The sequence below is a fragment of the Gymnogyps californianus genome, chromosome Z, assembly GCF_018139145.2.
Source record: "Gymnogyps californianus isolate 813 chromosome Z, ASM1813914v2, whole genome shotgun sequence".
NCBI lineage: Eukaryota > Metazoa > Chordata > Aves > Accipitriformes > Cathartidae > Gymnogyps > Gymnogyps californianus.
Window position 1 is genome coordinate 73,878,499 of NC_059500.1, and position 19,089 is coordinate 73,897,587.

General features: G+C 54.5%; 1 protein-coding gene across 1 annotated transcript in view; it reads left to right on the top strand.

Annotated features, from left to right (window-relative positions):
- Positions 1-17,671, top strand: part of RUSC2 (RUN and SH3 domain containing 2) — a 53,598-nt gene extending 35,927 nt beyond the window's left edge. Inside the window, 12 exon segments of the mRNA XM_050913440.1 lie at positions 492-2,570; positions 5,022-5,810; positions 6,340-6,348; positions 6,351-6,539; positions 7,793-7,936; positions 9,042-9,118; positions 11,151-11,325; positions 12,286-12,391; positions 13,481-13,527; positions 14,995-15,973; positions 16,651-16,824; positions 17,149-17,671. Coding sequence (XP_050769397.1) covers positions 599-2,570; positions 5,022-5,810; positions 6,340-6,348; positions 6,351-6,539; positions 7,793-7,936; positions 9,042-9,118; positions 11,151-11,325; positions 12,286-12,391; positions 13,481-13,527; positions 14,995-15,973; positions 16,651-16,824; positions 17,149-17,329 — 4,842 coding nt within the window. The 5' untranslated portion in view covers positions 492-598 and the 3' untranslated portion in view covers positions 17,330-17,671.
- The last annotated feature ends 1,418 nt before the right edge of the window (positions 17,672-19,089 follow it).

Sequence of the window (19,089 nt, forward strand, 5' to 3'; positions counted from 1 at the left end):
TGCAGTTCAGTGTTTGGTTCTTAAAGGAAAGTTCAAGGTACCTAAAGGGAGGCAAAGATATTTAATCCAGTGTGAGAAGATGGACTGCTCTCATCAGAGTGCAGCACTCTGTTTCAGACCCTGTGCTGTCTGCATGTTTTCCTGTGAGCGTACAGTGCCATCCACAGTGAGGTCCTCATTTGGCCCAAAGCCTGTGCAGTTCTTTGGCCACTTGAGTGAAATCAGTTACTCACTTCAGATAAGTTTGAGAGGGGTCAGCTGGAAGCACAAGTGTTGTCCCAGGAGTCTGCAGGGAGGGGGACATGTTTGTCTAACATTGTGATGCTTTCCCTGAAGAAGGACAACTCAGGACCTTGTGCTTGGGTACTTGTGCTGACAAGGACCAGTCTGTTTGGTCGTTGTCAGCACATGAAGTCTCCAGTCAAACCAGGGATGCTTTAAATAGTCACTGCCTTTCCTGAGACTTCCTTTGTGTTTTTGTCTCTCTTTAGGTATCTGAGTTCCCTCATGAGAAGTGTCCTCCCTGCCTCTCATGTGCAGCCCTACCTGTTCATGGGTAGCACCAGCTTAACTGATGTCCTGAAGAGCATTCCTCACCATGGATAGTCCACCCAAACTGACTGGTGAGACGCTGATTGTCCATCACATTCCCCTGGTGCATTGCCAGGTCCCTGATAGACAGTGCTGCTCTGTGAGCAAAAGGACCAACCCCTTCTGCCAGCCAGAGCTCAGCATTACACGGACCTCTGCCCTTCCAGACAGAGACCTTTCACAGACTGACTCCTTGGTGTACAGCAGCTTTCTTCAGACCTCCGAAACCTCAGCAGAGGCCTCAGACAACAAAGAAGGCAAAGCAAGGGATTTGATTGTCCCTAGTGTCAGTAAGCGACATAACCCTTTCCTGCTGAGTGAGGGTGAAGACCTCAGCATCTTTGGGGATGACTTGGGTCAAAAATCTTTCCACCTTCACAACTCACTTGTGGCTGGCAAACCTCCCTTTCATCTGCATGAGCTGGCCTTGCCCCCTTTCCACCTCCACGACTCCAACCACATTGTGAAATCCTGGAACATGGCCAGCCGGTCCGGTGTGGTAGACGGACAAGAGGACAAAATCAGCAGTGATGACGTCCAGAGGAGGAACAACGCGAACAGGTGCCACCAGGCCTCAGAACGCATGGAGCTGGATGAATGCAGCTGCCATCGCGGCAGCTCCTCCAGCTTCTCCTTCGATGGCGGTGACCAGGAGTGGAACCAGAACACAGGTGAATCACTGAGGAATCAGGATGCCCTGCACAGCCGGACATGCAGCTGTTCCAGCTCGGAGCTCCAGCACTGTCGCTGCTACAGTTCATCAAGTCAATCTGAAGTGATTGATCAACAGATGGGCTACATCAGTGACTCTTCCTGCAACAGCTCTGATGGGGTGCTGGTGAACTTCAGTGCTCTCTACAACAAAATGAATGGCCATTCTCGATCTAACCTAAATTCAGCCAACCTGTCCTGTGACTCTTCCTTCTGCAGCCACTCAGACACAGGAGCTTTTTATCTGGATTTGCATTCATCACCCACAGAATCCAAGATGTCTTGCGAGTCGCATCACCCAGAGAGTTCAGGGAAGGTGTGTGGGTGTCAACACTCCTCCTCACCTGTCCTCGATGCTAACTGCAACTCCTACCACCTCCACTGTGAGCCTTGCACTTCGGAGAGCTCAGACCTCACTGCCTGCTTACAGAGCCAAGCACGGCTCGTTGTGGCTACTCAGAATTATTATAAGTTAGTCACATGTGACTTGTCTTCCCAGTCATCCCCCAGCCCAGCAGGATCTTCCATAACTAGCTGCTCAGAAGACCATACCAAAGGTAGCCCAGCCCAGCCCACTGAATACTATCTGTTTAGAAGGCCTAACCTGAGACAAGAAGAAAGCAACGTGGACTGCAGTGAAGAGGAGGCAAAGGGAGAATCCACCCAGAACATGATTGAGGGTCAGGTCTATGTGAATGTGTCACCACCTAACCTCAACACAAGCCGGCAGCGCTCCAGGAGCTATGATCAGAACCTGGACAGGAGTCCCAGCAGCAGGCTGGGCTCCTTGGAGCGCATGGTGAGCTGTCCGGTCAAGCTGAGTGAAAGTCCGGCAATACCTATCCAGAGTTCTCCCCCAAAGCGAGTGACATCTTTTGCTGAACTGGCTAAAGGCCGGAAAAAGAATGGCACCTCCCCACCCCTCCGATCCAGTGGTGATTCCTCCTTGGAGTTCTCCCCTATCCCTGAGACACAGCGGGATTGCCCAGCCTTCCTTGAAGAAAGAGCTCGCCGCAGCCAGAGTCTTCCACCCATGCCCTTCGTCCATGGCCTGAACCGGAGCTGCGAGGGCTTCTGTTTGAATCACGCTTTTGGGGACAGCCAGGCTTTGTCTTCCACCAAAGACTCAGTCTCCAGTGAGAAGGTCCCCAGTGGGCATGGGGCAGGTGAGCAAGCCTCTCTCTCCCTGCTGACGGAGGCAGATGCCAGCTTCTCAGGTGGCTCTGCCAGTGGCCACGGACAAAGAGATGTTAGAGCCCGAGCAGACGGTAAGGAGCCAAACTAGGCAGAATGGAGAAGTAAAAAGAAAGGCTGCTCTTTGGGACATGAGGGGAGCAGCAGAGGAACCTGCATGGCGATGGGAGACCAGTGCCTGTGCAGTTTGTTTCCTGGTCTACCACTCCCTGGGGCAAAGCCCTGCTGTGCTTATTTTGGACCCAGATCAGTCTTATCCTTGTATTTCTAAAGTCTCTTGAGGTTTTGTGCAAACCTCTCATATCGTGTAAGGGAGAACATGGCATTAGCATTTAGGGTCTGTGGAGCTTGGAGGATTGTCTCCCTTCCATGGCATTGTACTCCCCCAGTCCATGAGAATCACCTGCCTTTAGCTCCTGAGACAGAGATCTGAGGATGCTCAGCAGAGTGATGTTCCCAGCAGATGACGGGAAGGGAGCCATTGAGGAGTTTTTAGCCTTTCTTATTTGGAGCTACGTGGGGCAGAGGTGGAGAGGGAAGAGGCATAGCCAGCAGTTTCCTCTCAATGCAGGGTCAGGGAGCTCACACAGTCTCTGCTGGGACTTACAGCATGAGTCCTGCAGAGACTAGAGGAGCTGTGTGTGTCTGCTGGAATATCCTGGTCATATCCTCCACAGTGCAATGGATTGCGGCAAAGGTTCCTATGGAGGGTAACTGTCACAGTTCCCTCTGCAGGAAAGCCTGTAATACGTGACTTGCTTTCCACCTTGACGTTGCTGCCACTTGTCCTGGTGAGGAAGCTGTGCGGCAGCCCCATCAGAGGTATGGCTCTTTCTCCAGCATGGCAGGAGACCTCTATCTCTGCCCTAGGCAGCTCTTGTACATGCTTCCCAGGTAAGAGCCTGTCTAAAATGCCTCTGACCAGACTGCTGCAGTAGATAGCCCCTAACATGCCAAGGACCAGACTGTCTCCATTTAATGCCCTGAAGATTTCTGGCAGGAGATAGGAAGAACATGTTGATCATTGCCATGGCGGGTGTGGGAGAGATTTTGGCCTTTGGAGCAAGAGTTTTTTAGGTATTGTCCTGTTTGTTTATTGAGTCTTGAACGTGTGGTCAGTGTGGGATGGCAGGGAAGGCAGGTCTCTGATCTCTGCTGGGAGAAGGCAGCATGGGAGCAGCCCTCTTGGTTTGCGGAGGGAGTGCTTGGAAGGAGCAAGAGCTGCTTAGGGAGGAGGGGGCAGACAGGAGCTCTCAGGGCAATATATCCTAGCAGTTCCTGCATACCCTGCTGGGGTCCCTTCCTCTGCACTGTGACAGCAAGGCAGGCATTAGTGCTGTGCAGAAAGCTCCTGCCTGCAGCTGGAGATAGAGGCAGAGCTGCCTTGCTCCAGCTGAGAATAGCACGTAAGCCTAGAAGGTCTGAGAAGGGACTAGAGGGAAAGCAAGCCCTGCTAAAAGCTAGCTACAGGGAGAAAGGTCTGGCACACCCCACAGGCAGCAGGTAACACCAGGGCTGTGCTTGGGATGGGTCCTTTGTCCCAGGATTTGCTGTGGGCTGGAGGAGGTGGGGGGAGCAAGGGGGAAGGTGCCACACTGTGCTGGGGTGCGGCGTGGCTGGTGATCAGGGATCTCAGTCAGCCCCGTGTGTGCATCCAGTGTTGTGTGTGTTGTGCGCTGAGTGCACAGTGTGTCATGCTTCAGCTGTGTCCCTCAGGATATTGTGGCCCCACTAGGAGCTGGAGGCATGCACGCATAGGAGATCAGGCCAGCACACTCCCTTAGAACATCCCTGTCCATCATTTGCTGGAGCAGACCTGCGCTTTCCAGGATTGGAAGCTCTTCTGTTTCTGCTGCGGTCCTGATTTTGTTGGGAACATCCTGCTTAGGTCTGGTACAGGCAGGGGGATGAAGGGAGCCGTGTGTTCAGAGCAGGGGGGACACAGTTACAGGAGAAAGAAGAGAGAGGGAGAAGGGGAAGCAAGCAGCCTTTCCGACAGCACCGAGTGCGATGTGGGATGCAGAGCTGTGGTGCTATTGCATGTAATGCTTGTGCTTGGCTGGGTGAGTTCTCAGCACATGTGGGAGGGGACAGTCCTTCGGGATAAGAAATCTTGCTGTACCACAGTGTGTTGGGCCATGTCTTTGTGGTACTGCCTGGGCAGAGGCAGGTCAAGGGCAGGCACCTGGGGCCATGACTTTGTGCTGTCCTGGGAGCAAGGGATGGGGAAGGGAGGTGAAGCTGGTGACCCTAGCAGGAGAGACAAGTTCCTGGTGCAGTGCTCTACTCTTCCAGACAGCTGTCAACAGCTGGAAACTCCGCATTTGGGGCCACATGTCTTTACCTTTCCAGTTCATGATGTGTATAGACAGTTCAGACTTGAACCACTCTGTGGGTGTCACTGGCTTCTAGCTCACCCTCTTCCGCAGCTGAGAGCACATTCCCTTTTGCCTGCAATCTGCTGGGCTGACAATGATTGTCCCTCTGCCCGTCCTCACACTTTGTCCCCCTTTCTCTCCCCGAAGGTGGTGGCACAGACAGCAAGCCTGTGGTACGCTACAGCAAGGACCAGCGTCCCACGACTCTGCCCATCCAGCCCTTTGTTTTCCAGCACCATTTCAGCAAGCCACCCAAGGCCCGTGCCCTGCACAGCCATTTTGCCTCCAGCCTTTCCCAGCTCTACAGCTTGTCCAGCAACCGGCCTGCCAGCCAGCAGATCTCCTCCAATTCCCAGTCCTCAGCCTCGGTCACCTCAGCAGAGCAGGCAGCAGTGGCGGCAAGCCAAGCCCACAGCGCGCTCCTGACCCAACGCTCAGCGGACGGAGCTGCCTCCCGCAATGATGGCTGCATTAAGAAGCCTGCCCCCGAGACAACCCGGCCGTCCCCCCTGGGGAGTTACTCTCCTGTGCGATGCAACGTGCCTTTCTTCGAAAGCGTGGACTCCTCTTCCTCGCCCACCGCGGAGAGAGCTGGAGAGAGCCAGCCCCCCAGGAGCAGGTCCTGCCCTATCTCCGCCAACCTGCTTCCCACAAGGTCTTCCCCTGCTGTCAGTGCCATGCAGCCCTCCCAAGCCACCAAAGCTGATGCCCTGAGGCAAAAGGAGAACCCCAAGCCGGTTCCCAAGAAGGAGGCACCGCTGGAGCCAAGCCCACCACTCTCTGAGTACCGACTCCACAGCGGGTCCCTCCCGCCCCTCTCGGTGGGTGGTACGCCTGTGAGCAGAGTAGGAGGCCACGCAGATCCCCACTGGAGAAGTGGCAGTGAGACCAGCAGCTCTGGTCCTCTGAGCAGCATGGGAATACAGCCCCTCAACGGTAGGTACCCATCTGCCAGGACGTGCTGGTCTGGAACATCTCCAGCTCGCTATGGCCATGGCTGCTCCCTGTAGTACCACCCTCTCTTATAGCCGTCGCCCAGGGCAAAATTGCGTCTGGGTGCTGCAGTGCCCGACAGCCCCTACCATCATTGGGCCTCCAAAAGAAAGTCCTACGCTAAGAGCACGTCCCTCCTGTCCTGACTCCTACACTGTGTCTCCAGAGAGGGCAGTGTGCACTGCTGATCTTACAGCACCCCGTGCCAGGTGCTTGAACCCCAAACCTGCTCCCTCTATGCCCACAGCCACAAGGCCACCCAGGCTCCTGCCCTGCTCTGCCAGGCTGTGGCCTCCGCCTCCCTCCATGTATGTGTGCTAACGTCCTGAAACGCTGCTGGACTTTTAACTAATGTGCTGTCTTTCTTTCTCTCTTCTTCCTCTTTCTCATCTTCTCTCTCCCCATTTCCTCTCCACGTCCTCCCGTCTGCTCACATCCTCCCAACTGGTGCTCACTGGCTGCGGCATCCTAGCGAACCACCTGTCCCCCAAGCGCTGAAGTGGCGAGAGTACAGGCGGAGGAACCCCCTGGGTCTGGACCGCATTTCGGGGCTGCCCGGCTTCGCAGGCAGCCTAGACAGGAGGCAGCAGGAGCCTCGGCTGAACCGGGGGAACCCCATCTTTGAGCTCCCTGGCACTCTCAACACCAGCCCTTTCCACTGCAAGCTGAACGGTGCGCACCACCTTTCTGCTGGAGGGTCTCTGGAGGTGGCCTTGGGGCTCAGGTTCGGTATCCCTTGGGGCTCAGGTTCAGCCTGGCTTCATCAGTGCTCTGCCTGCCCCGAGTGGGAGGGATGATGCATCTGCTTACAGTGGGGCCGAGGGGTACAAGAGGAAGGTGAAAATTGCCTCACTGATGGGTACAATCTGTGTGAGCCTCCCTTCTTCTCCACAAGCTGAGAGCAGTCAGGTCCGGCTCTGGGCTGGATTGAAGGGGAAAGCAAATGGCCCAAGAGCCTGCTCAGACCTCAGCAAGTGCTCCTGGACTGTGTCCAGCTTGTAGTTCGTGTCTCACACAGGAGTTGTGGCCCTTGGAGATCTCGTGTCTCTGCCCCACAGTGTCTGCCCATCTGCCCCAACCCTGGCAGCATGCTAGGTAGCTGGGTTGTAGCTTTCATGAGGCAGCTGGCAACACGGTAGGGCTCCATGGGGCTCTGTCCTCTCCATGGCTTGCCCTTAAGGTCTTCCCTGTCCTCCAAAACCTGTGCAGGAAGGGCTGAGAGGGGCAGGCTGCTTTTGGCTGAACCTTTGAGAGTCCTCTGGGAAGAGCAGTGTGGTCTCTCTGTGGGAGGGAGAGCATTCTTCAGGCCAGCCTCAAGTCATGGAGGGAATTCCCCAAAGCTCTACACCTCACTCTGCCAACCGAAACAGTTTCTCCATCCCTCCTTCATGGGAGGATGCCTAGCCCAGAGCTGGGGAATCAACCACATGGAAATCATCACATGAAAGATCTCCTGCAGAAGTCACCCCTTGAAAACAGAGGCCATCCCAGCGGACAGGCAGAAGACATGTAGTTTGTTACCTGTGCATGCCTGTGCGTGACAAGTAGGGATTCTCTCTGTGCTCTACTTTTGACCCCACTTGCTGGGGCTATCTGCACAGCAGCCCTGAGAGTCTGGTGCAGCAAGGTTTCCCTTAGCACCGGCCCATGAGGGTGAAGCTCCTACAGCATCTTCCAGTGCCTGTGGGCCCCCGGTCAAGCTGGAGCTAGATGTTGGGTGGGCTGTGGGGTTGAACTGTACAGGCTCACACTGCAAACCATTGCTGGGAGAGTAAGAAGCCTGTAGCCTTGCTGTCCCAGCCTTTAACAGGCTGGGGTGAAGACTGCTGCTGGTGCAGGTTGCTTCTGGGAAAAGCAAACAATGTGGGAGAGGCTTTGGTATAAGGGCTTGGGGCTGATCCTTCTCCCCTGTCTTGGCCCTGCAGGACAGTCTATGAGGCAACTACAGCTTACCTACACTGACTTCTTCCCTGACTACTTCTCACTAGCAGAGAAACCCCCTGCTGAGTTCTGCCTTTCCCCAGATGGCAACACAGAGTCCATCTCCATCGACTTGCTGCAGAAGAAGGGTGAGTCTGTGCATCTCTTGTGGACGAGAGTGTGGTGTAGTGCAGCATAAGGCGGGCAGTGCTTCTCTGTCTCATCTCATCTCTGTAGCCATAATGGTTTCTTTCCCTGCCCTTCCCTACTGTAGCATCATAACTACATGTCCCCCTGGACTGATGGCTGTGCACATGGCAGATTCTTGTGTTCTCTGCACCATGCAGTGTGCCACGGAGTATGTTTGAGCTGCTTGTCCCAGGAAGTACGGTTAGAAAGGATCTTACATCCACAAGAAAGGGCAGAGAGAGCAGGCAGGCACAGGAGTGTGACCCTAAGTAAGGCAGGACATGCTGCCACCCCTGTCTCAGTGTATAAGGGTAGACCTGTGTATCTGTGTGATGTTGCAGATGTGCTAGCCTGAGATTTTGTAATTTAGGTAAAAAGTCTGTTGGGTCCTACATGGTAAATTGTTTATATAAAAGGGTGGGAGAAAGGATTCCAAAGCTGGAGAAGATATGGCTGCAATGAGACCCATGCTAGAGGCAGGGCTGGGGACTGGGTTGTTGACAACTGACCTGGTATCATTTCAGAGGCAAGGGACGTGCAGAAAGGTTCCCATGTCTTTGCCAGCTATGTGTTAGCGATTACCAGATGGCAGCTTTCCCCTCTATTCCACTTCTGTTCTTGCATCATACTGATGCAGATGTCAGATTACCCACCACTGGCTTGTTACTGAAAGTCATTACATAGCTTGCCAAATGCATGGCTTCTGCCTTGCCACCCTGTGGGATCAAAGCAGCAACAGACTCATTGCCTCAGACCCCATCTCTGCTCCCTGAACGGGTGGTGTGTGGAGGTGATGGTCCATGTCCCTCGGGAATATTGACAGGGTATCTTACGCTTAGGCCACTTCTAAAAGTTGTCCTACTGTCAGGCTGACAGGTAAGTGTTGGAACCAGCAGGGACAGATTTAGTGAGGAGTTAAGAGGGGCTCTACATGTTTTTGGCAGAGAGGGCATCTGCGCTGACATGGGCTTGAAATGCCCCTGCCTGATTTCTTCATGAAGCATTTGGTCGGGGTCTGTCCTAGAAGCCCCTCAGACAGCTCTCTGACTCGTTCTTTCCCTCTAGGTCTGGTGAAGGCAATCAACACTGCTGTTGACCTGATTGTGGCTCACTTTGGAACCAGCAGGGATCCAGGAGTGAAGGTATGTCTTGCTTCCAACATCATGAGAGTCATGGAGAGGATGGAGAAAGATTGCCTCTCCATTCTCTTCCAGTCAAAAACTACAGGGTATCCAATGAAGGTAGTAGTACCAAGAGCAAACCAAACAAAGGCGATGGTATGCCATGCAGCAGATAGTAAATGTGTGACAATTCTTGCTGCATGATGCCGGGGGTGCTAAAAGAGTACGTGGATTTAAGGGAAGATCAGAAAAACACAGGGAAGGGAAATTCATTGAGGTCTACTAAACACGTAGGAATAATGTCCAGCTTAGGTAGTCTCTGAGCTGAAAGTAGTTGTAGGCTGCGAGAGTATTAAGGGCAAGTATTATATGTGTTTGCTCTGGTTTGACTCTTTCTTATGTACTTACTCATGGTTCTTTATAAGAAAGAATGCCAGGCCAGCTGGATTTCTGGTCTGATGCACTACACCAGCTCTTTTTTATCATACAGTGGAGAGTTGTGTCTCCCTCCTCCACACGTCCCATGATTCTGTTCTGGCACTGGTGCCAGGACACAGTGCAGTATCCTCAGTCCCTCGATGTGTGACAGGGCTCCATAATGATAAAAAAGTGCATCAGTCATTGCCCATCTGGGACAGGTGGCCATCCCCTATAGCCCTTACCATGAACCCACTAGCTTCAGAGTGCATCTAGGTTGCCCATAGGGCTGGCTGTCTCTGGCCTGTGCTCCCCTCATCTCCCATTTCTGGAATAACACAGAAGCAGAGTAAATTTGCTTCTGTTTGTACCAGGCAGTGTTTGCAGTCCTGTGACACCCAGCATGTTTGTGGTGCCTTCTCTCAATGCTGAATACTCTGCTTCAGTTAGGGGACTCTGGGGTAGCAATGTGACACTATTTGGACGTGACAGCTGCCCTGGAGTGCCATTCCCAAGGAGAAACCTGACTGGGACAGATTCCAAGCCCATTCAACCTTATCTCAGAGCTCAGGGTAATTTGCCCCTAATTACAATTGTTGCTGATGCAGAGATTGCTGTGCAGCGTAACCAGAGGTGTTGGGATTCCCACAGCTTTTTAAGGCTTCACTGTGAATTTCCTATTCTTGCAGTGTTGGTTTGGGGAATATTTGCAACATTCCCCCATTACTTTACTTACCAGACAGCGCTGTGGTTTTGACGTGGGGTTTTGTTATGCGTCATTGTGCCAAGGGCTGAGCATTCACCTGTCAAAAGGCAGCACCCATCCCTGATGCTCCCACGCTCAATGGATCTGACAGGATTATTCCTGACCCAGAAGTTCAGTCTCAGTTCAGGGCCTTTGTGGACCCATGCCAACTGACCAGTATAATTCCAGCTCAGCTGGTAAAATCTGTGCCCTGAACACAATTTCCTGGGACCACCAACATGACGTGCAAGGCCTGGGGCTGACCCATTTGGATAGACCCCTTGGCAGCTCAAAGACTACAGTACGCAGCAGATGTCCCCACTTTGCTGATGCTGGGCTCTTACGTGCTTCCTCACCTCAACATGAGCTCTGTCCATCCATTTTGCCCTCACCCTGTTTATTTATAGTAATCCCTAGGAATTATAGCTCCGCATGTCAGTGAGTTAAGTGTTCCTTAACCCCTCGGTGCTGGTAGTTCCTATGTGGCTTGCTGCTTCCTGCTTCAAAAATAGCAACAAGAAAATCTACAGCAGCACAAAAATCCTCTACTCTTTTCTTCCTCCAGCAGAACAGCCTTGTTATACCTGTAGGCAGAACCAGGCATCCCTTCTTATTGGGATATCCTCTTCCCAAGCTGGGATATTCTCTTCCCAAGCTGTTGCCTCATCCCAGCCTGGGGCAGACCTTGCAGGGAGCAATCCAGAACTGGTGTATGAGGCAGCAGGGGTGAAGGGGAAGAGCCTGCCTGTTCGAGGAGCTGCTGAGAATCATCGTAGCCTGGATATTGCCTGCTGGGTGTCTGTAGTAGGCAAGTGGAGCTTCACTGTTTGCATGTATCTGTACCTTGTAGAGCTGTTACCAACACTCTCCCTGTTGCTTGTTGTCCCTTAGGCCAAACTTGGGAACAGCTCCGTGAGCCCCAACGTGGGGCATCTCATCCTGAAATACCTGTGCCCTGCTGTCCGGGACATTCTGAGTGACGGGCTCAAGGCTTACGTCCTGGACATGATCATTGGCCAGAGGAGGAACATCCCCTGGAGTGTGGTGGAGGCGTCCACCCAGCTAGGTATGGAGGGTGTGCAGCGATGCCCATTGCTCTGCGGTACTCCTGTGTTGTGGCTGGGAGGTGCTGGGGAAGGTTGACTGTAAGGATGGGATTGCAGAATAGTACCTATCTCCCTGCACAGAACAGGGTGCACCTTGACCTTCTCTTGCAACACAGGAGAGCCACTGCTCTACTCTGCCCAAATATTTATTGTCGTTTCCCATGAAATTTCCGAATTCTCCTATAACAGGCCCTCGCAATGAAAAAAAAAGGAAAAAAAAAAAACCAAAAAGAATGCCCCTTTCCCCCCTGTAAGTTTCCAGGGTGTTTCTAGATCTTCATCTTTAGCCCTGCACGGCTACGGTATAAGGCAGAGTTGTGCTCTAGCCTGGTCTGTAAGCAAATTTGCACTCACAGCTCACTTGGCTCAAGCATGCCCACAACACCTGCACCCTCTGCTAGTACCAGTCTGTACCCTGGATTGTGGCAGTGGCTGCCATCCAGGATAACTCCTTTCCGAGGTTACAGATGGCAGGGCCACACTGATTTCTGCATCATGAAGAGCTTACATCCAGGGCTGGGAAGCCTCCTAGCCTGCTTGTGGCAAATCTCCAGCTCTGGGGTTATCTCTGTGATTGCAGACACCCCAAATTATAACCACCGACCACAATATTCTGTTTACCTGCTGATTTTGAGCCAAGGGCTGTGATTGTCCCTGAAGTGTGGGAGGCAGGTCCTTGCGGTATTGAAACTCTCCCAAAGTTTTGGAGTGGCAGTCTGGGACAGACCACGACCCCTCCCCCTTGTGGAGTCTTAACTGTTGGGATGGAGTGAGCTCATCTTGGTGTTTGGTGGAGGGACAGTGCACATACAGGCATGGGCACCCAGCCAACGTCTGTCTTTGCCTTGATGCTTCTTTCCGTGGTGCCTGTTTGGCTTTGCTGACCACAACTAATCTCAACATTTTGCTTCCTACCATAGGCCCCTCTACCAAGCTGCTGCACAGCCTCTATAGCAAGGTCAGCCAGTACATGGAGCTCACCAACCACACCATGAGGTTCAACGCATTCATCTTTGGCCTCCTCAAGTAAGCAGGCTCCCTGGGCTGGCTGCATGTCACTGTCCAGGGCTGGCAGCAGGTGCTGGTCCTTGACTGCAGGCAGGCACCATTGCCAGTGAAAAGACTTAAGAAACCTGGGAAGCCACTCCCCAGCTGTAGGTGAGGGAGGGAAGAAGCTGTGAGCCTCAGGGAACTCCAAAAGGATCAAAACCTACCCTACCAGGGCACGACTGAGAAGGGGTGGCTGTAGCCCACTGAAGAACATTGTCAGCTTGTTTTAGCCCCAAAACATTAGGTGGGAAGACTCTGTCTGTCAGGGTTCATACAAGGTTAGACATAACGTATGCATAAATTACTCCTGGAAATCCCTGCTTAAATCACTGCTTCCTGGAGCTGCATTGAATCCTAGGGCATGAGACTTTGAAGGAGAAATTGCCCTGGTCCAGAACTCAAGGCTGGCCCTTCCAAGTTGGATAAGGAGTGTGCACACTACACTCAGTGTTAAACAGAAGGCGACAGTGATGTCATTTTGCTGGTGAAGGGATGAGTGCTGCTGGGATGGTATTTCCCTGCTCCTCTCCAGTGGTCAGCAAGAGCTCTGGCAGTGGCAACAGAGTCCCCAAGATTTCCAAATGTTGGAGGACCCCCACAAGCAGGAGCAAGCTCTGCCCTGTGCTCCCCACGCAGGGTGGCCCAGCTGTCCCCTGCTGGCACAGGATACCAGCATATTTTGGGCCAAGCCTGCAGCAATGATCTTACGTTTGTAGATGATTTGCCTCTTGCACATGAGTCCTTCTCAGCAAAGCTAAGCTCTGCCAAGGACATAGGAACTAAATGGTGAGGAAACTTGCTGGAAACATGGTTGTTAGGGGTTACGGTTGCACAATGCCTCATGTAAAGCAAAATGGATGGCTCCATGACAGGTTGGGTGGCTGTGGTCAGTGCATGCTGATGGGAGTGAGCCACTGTCCTTTCACTAGGTCCTGAGGTTCACAGGTTCATGCTGTGTAAATGCCCTTTTCCAGCCACACTTCTTTTTGTAGAACAGTGAGGATGAAAGGGGTGAATCAATTTTCACTCTTTCTTTCTTTCCCTGCTTGTTTTCCCTTCCTGCAGTATCCGGTCCTTGGAGTTCTGGTTCAACCACCTCTACAACCATGAAGGTAAGAGCCTGAGGGCTGTGGGCTGTAGCGGGGGCCAAATCCTGCACAACGTAGAGCCTAGGTCTCTCAGCCTAGGCTGCTCCCCTCTGCTCTGAGCTGAAGGACTAGACTATACACAGTCCAAGCTCCATACAGCTCCCTCCACCTGAGCCTGGCCAGCCATGTCCTTCCCAGCTGCAGCTAGTACCCAAGGCTATCACCTCCAATGCAGATCCCTCAGTCTACCTGCAGGACACCAGATCTAACCCTCCCCAAATTTCTCTGTTCCCTGCCATGTGCCTGAGAGCTTTGTACTGCTGGAGGTATGCACACTTAGCTGAAACCCTTCAGGCATGGGAAATGGAAAGAAATGGAAAGGAAAACCTCCTGACAAACAAAAAGCAGATTTTACTGGATGTATCTGTTTTTTTCAACCAGAAATGTTTCTAGAGCGTGCAGATAACCCAGCAGCACAACAAGCTGCGTGATGCCTAGAAGCAGCATGACTAAGTGCTAAGGGCACAGTGAGACAGACACCCTCGGCCTGCTGGATCCCCTGAGAGTGCTGCTGGCTCAGCCTGTGCTCAGCCCAGGGCCTCATGCAAGAAGTCCAGCCCAGTGTCTTCTGGCAGGGCTGGGGGCTGACAGCAGACATTTCCCAGGTCTGCATGTGGGGTCAGCACTTCCCTCTGGAGCTGACAGGAGAGTAGACTTGCCTTTGTACTGAGCAGTGTGGCAAGAGAAAGCCACACTGTTTTTCTGGAGCAGAAGACCATCTGTTTCAAGCCGTCGTTAAGAGCTGCAAGTGTGAGCAAAGCTAGGGCTGTCAGGATGATGAAGGCTAGGGAAAGGGGTTGGAGATAAGGTGCAAGTCCTGTCTGTGGAGTAAGTTTGTTATCTCAGTGGCCACAAATCCTGTTCCCAGATGTCTCCCTGGGAGTGAGACCTGACAACAAAGCTGGGGGGGAGCAGCACTGCAGATGTGGCCAAATTAAGTGAAGGATGCATGCTGCAGGTAGAAATGCTAGTCCATTTTCTGTTAGGATCCACAGTTCAGCCCAGGCAGGTCCCTGGAAAGACTGTGTTCAGCTGTCCCTGACACCTCTCTCTGCAGGGGACTGGTACTGGCCAGATCTGCACCTCCTCATTCATCTTCAGGAGGTGGGGAGGAGAATTTTAATATGTGCCAACCCTTTGATGCTCTTTATTCACACCCTGCTCCCATGGTATTTTGTGGCAGGGGTCATCCTGGTGGACAGTCTGACAGGCAGGTCCTGGCTGCAGGTGCGACTGGAAGCAGGACCTGGGCCAGTTTGCCCAGAGCTCACAGAGCACCTGGTGCTCCCTTGACCCAGTGCTGAGCCTCACACTGCAGCCACAGCTGTGACCAAAAACTAGTCTCCAACTCCTTTCCCCAAGCTTCAGCAGCTTCTTGGTGGCTTGGCAAAGGTGACAAGCACCTCTTCTCTAATGTCTCTTGCCCTACAGATATCATCCTGGCACACTACCAGCCGGTGGGCTTCTTGTGCCTGTCTCACAGCGTGTGCCAGCCTCTTTTCGAGGAGCTCCTGCTCCTGCTCCAGCCTCTCTCCCTGCTGCCCTTCAACCTAGACCTCCTTTTCGAGCACCACTTGATGCAGATGGGCAAAGAGCATCAGCAGCAGAAGGAGCTGCTGCGTGTGAAGCAGGACCTGCTGCTTTCCGCACACTCCACCCTGCAGCTGATGCGGACGCGGGGCAGCAGTGAGGATCCCGATGGCTGCAGCACCGCCCCTGAAGCATGCAAAGTGGGTGCCAGAGATGGTGACATCTCACCAGGCCACAGCCCCCAGCAAGCTGCGAGTGAGAGGGTCAAGGGAGTGGGGGCCTCCTGCGGAGAGGGTGACAGGGAGGAAGAGCGGAGGAAGATGCGAGAGAGTGCATGGGAGGGGAAGAAGGACAAGCAGGCGGGCTGGTGGTACCAGCTCATGCAGAGCTCTCAGATTTACATTGAGGGCTCGGCTGAAGGCTCAAAGTTCATCCGCTATGAGAAGAAGAAGAAGGCTTTGAATACTATGCCCAGGTCAGCGAAGACCTGCAAGGCACCACCGCCCCGCGAAGGGGTGGTGGAGGGTGCAGAGGCTTGCCCCATTGCTCAGGGCACCTTGGAGGAGAGGCCCAAGGCTGCCAGCAAGCCAAGTCCTGAAGCCGTGGAAGAGCCCTTGGAAAAGACCCAGCAGGTACCGGTCAGCGAAGAGGTGAAGGAACGGAGCTGGCCCTTCTGGATGGGCAGCCCCCCAGACTCAGTGCTTACAGAGCTGAAGCGCAGCAAGGAGAAGGAGACTGGGACTCAGCAAAGAGTGGGAGCAGCACCAGTAGCCCCCCAAGAGGAGACCAGCACCAATGCATCAGAAGGCAGTCAGCCCATCAAGTGGGGACATTTGTTTGGGTCCAGAAAGGTGCAAAAAGAGCCTAGGCAGCCTAACAGGTAAGGGAAGGGATGGTTTGGGGCTGGGGAGGGCTGGTTAACCTGGGGTTGCAGCAGTGCAGGTGGAAGTCAGGCCAATAGCCGACCGCTGGGCTACACCACGGTGGTACCTCAGAGGCAGTGTGTGAACGGAGAGGTCTGTCACCCCTGCCCAGCCCTGCCAGCCTGCCGGCCTGCCTTAATTCCTCCCACACCACCGTTCCCCTCCGCTCCTACCCTTGCTCAGTCCACCTCACGGGCTTTCCTCTTCTGCCTGAGCTCTACCACTGCCTCAGCTCCTAAGCCCCCTCTCCGGGGGAAGGGCCCCTGCTGCATGGCCACCATCATCACCTCATCCCTCCCAGAAACATATTGAGAACAGAACATGGAGCCATCCCTGTTGCACACAACAGGTGAGGAGGAGGCGTGAAGTTGCCCCATGTGGCTGAGACCTCCCTGCACTGCCTCTCCATTTATACCCTTACTGCTTCTATGGTCACTGGAAATGTCCTTCCCAGTCTAGGCCATGGTGTGTCTGGAGGATGCTGAGCCCTCCCCGCCAGAAGACAGTCTGGGGACCACAGTGCACTTTGTGCATGGAGCCAGACCTCTAAGGCATGACTTTGCCAAGCGAGCGGCTGCTCCTTGCCCCCAGGTACGCTTCCCTGCCACTACCTGCTTCTGTCTCCTTCCTGCAGGTTGCCCTCCGGCTGGCTGAGCTTGGACAAGTCCGTGTTCCAGCTGGTGGCCCAGACGGTCGGGGCAAGCATGTGGCGAGAAGCAGCCCCTGAGCCGGAGCCCCCCCGGCCAGAGCCACCTGAAGTGCCCCCCGTGGTGCGGCCGGCCCGGGGGCTGTCTCCCCACCCTCCCTGGTGAGTGGCACCATGGGGCCGTCCTGCAGGTGCTGGGACGTGGTGGGTTGGGGTCAGCGCAGAGCTGCCTGTTGCAGTTCGCCTGGTCCCCTTTGTACTCACGGACCAGGGGATGGTTCGGGGCAGTCATGCAGCTTGTGCATCCATCCACCCCAACTCTGCAGTCTGCAGGTGAGGGGGAGCTGGGGGGGCAGTGGGAGCCTGGCTGGGGAGGGAGGCAGGGGGTGTTTTCCTCGCTCCTTTGTGCCTGCGGTGGTCCCTGGGCTTCAGCAGAGTGCCCGCCCTGTGGTGAGCTAACCCTTCCTCCCCTCCTTCTGCCTGCAGTGAGGTGAAAGCTCTTTGCCATCACATTGCCACCGAGGCAGGACAGCTGAGCTTCAACAAGGGGGACATCCTGCAGGTCATCTCCAAGGTGGATGGTGACTGGCTGCAGTGCAGCCTCGGCTCTGAGAAGGGACTGGTGCCCGTCATGTACGTCACCCACCCGGAGGATGAGGACTATTGACGTGGCTGGGAGGCCAAGCACAGTACCGTGGGCTGCTGAGGCTCCTCTGGGGAAGCCCACCCTGCCAGAGGAACAGACACAGCTTCTTGCTAGTTTCTTACCTTTCTTGCCATTACAGAATACAGTAACCGTAGGTGGTTCCTTCTTGCTCCTCCTCGTGCAGCTGCCAAAGGCCGACTTGGCCCCCGGGGTCTTCTGCGAGCTGCACCTCGTATTGCCAGGCATCGCCGTGCATGCAGCCACACCGGGGACCGCCTGAGCCCCCTCCACCCCACGCCATCTCCAGCACCCGTAGGCCATGGACTCATACATAGCAGGAACCCAAGCAGTCCCTGCCAGGGCAGCGCTGCCCCGCTGCCCAGCTCAGTTTCACGCTGGAGGGTGCAGGATGCTGGCCGTCCCCTCCCCAGGGGTGGCCATGCAGTCTGCAGCCTTCAGCATTCCTGGCGTCATCAGCCACAGGGCTGGGAGCACCGTGCGTTGGCAAGGTCTCTGCAAGGCCGGGCTGATGGGTTGCATTGCAGCTTGATGGGGGGATGCAAGATAGGTTCCCCCACGCTGGAGCAGCCCTGTCCTAACGTCTTACAGTGGTGCCTGGTGGGTTGTACTGGGCCAAGTGGCTGGGCTGGGGCTGTGCCTGGCCACGGACAGGTGAGGGGGTGGGGTACGTGTGTGTGTGCGGAGCAAAGGGGTGCGTGGGGTCGTGAGGAAGGTGCGTGGATGTTCACTGTTACATAGGTGGTCCGGGATGGGTAGTGCCACCCTGTGTGGAGATGGGTCCTTTGCGGGGGTGGCCGCGTGCCCTCCATGCTGAGCAGGGAGCCAGTGCCTGGGAAGCCCTGGGATGCTCAGTGGAGGGGGTTGGAGGGGAGGGGGTGAGGGCAGGGTCCCTGACTGGACTAGGGATGTTCTTTGGAGTTGGGGGCAGTGCTCCCGGCAGGTAGATCGGGGGAGCTCCTAGAGGGAGCCAGGGAGGGAGGGGTGGTGCTCCCCTTGGCATAGGGTTTCTGGTCTTGCTGAGCAGTGCCGTGGGGTGGGGGGACAAGTGTTGTGCACGAGCACAAGGGGCTGCTCGGGGTCCTGGGGTCCTCGGTAGAGGCAATGCCAGTCAACCCCTTCCTTGCCATGTTCATGCTGCCCACTGGGGTGGGGATCTTCACCTGCCCGTCAGGTGGGGAACAGTGTTAGTGAAAGGCCATGCCAGTATTTGGTGCCTTGGCCAGGTTGACGCTGCTCACAGCATCGTGCCTGGGCTGGCTTCCCCATGGCAAGGGGCCCTGGTCTTGCAAGGTTACCTCCTGCTTGTACATCGCTTAGCGGACGTTGCACCATATTTAATTTGTATTTCCCTGTTAGAACGAGGTGTCTCGCCTTTATTTATTTCTTTATTTATGATGCATATTAATAAAAAAGGTGCTGATTGAGCTCCCTGCTATGCAGCCTTGTGATTTTAGCCTGTCCCTGGGAAGAGTCTGAGGGTTACCTGTGCTGGGACACTGCACTGCAGGCTTCGTCCTGCCTCCACCACAGCCAACACCAGACCTTCAGAAGGTGATAGGTTGCCCCCAGCTATCAGACCTGTCAGTTCAGGCTGGGGGGACGACATCACATCGTCAGATGATGGTATGTCTCGGGGAGGCAGTGTTGTTCAAGGTTCCTTGTCTTTATTCCTTGTGCATGCTGGCAAGGGAACAAGCAGGTTTCAGACAGGAGTTCACACCATTTCAGTCTGGCATCTGCTTACTCAGGGTGTTCAAGGT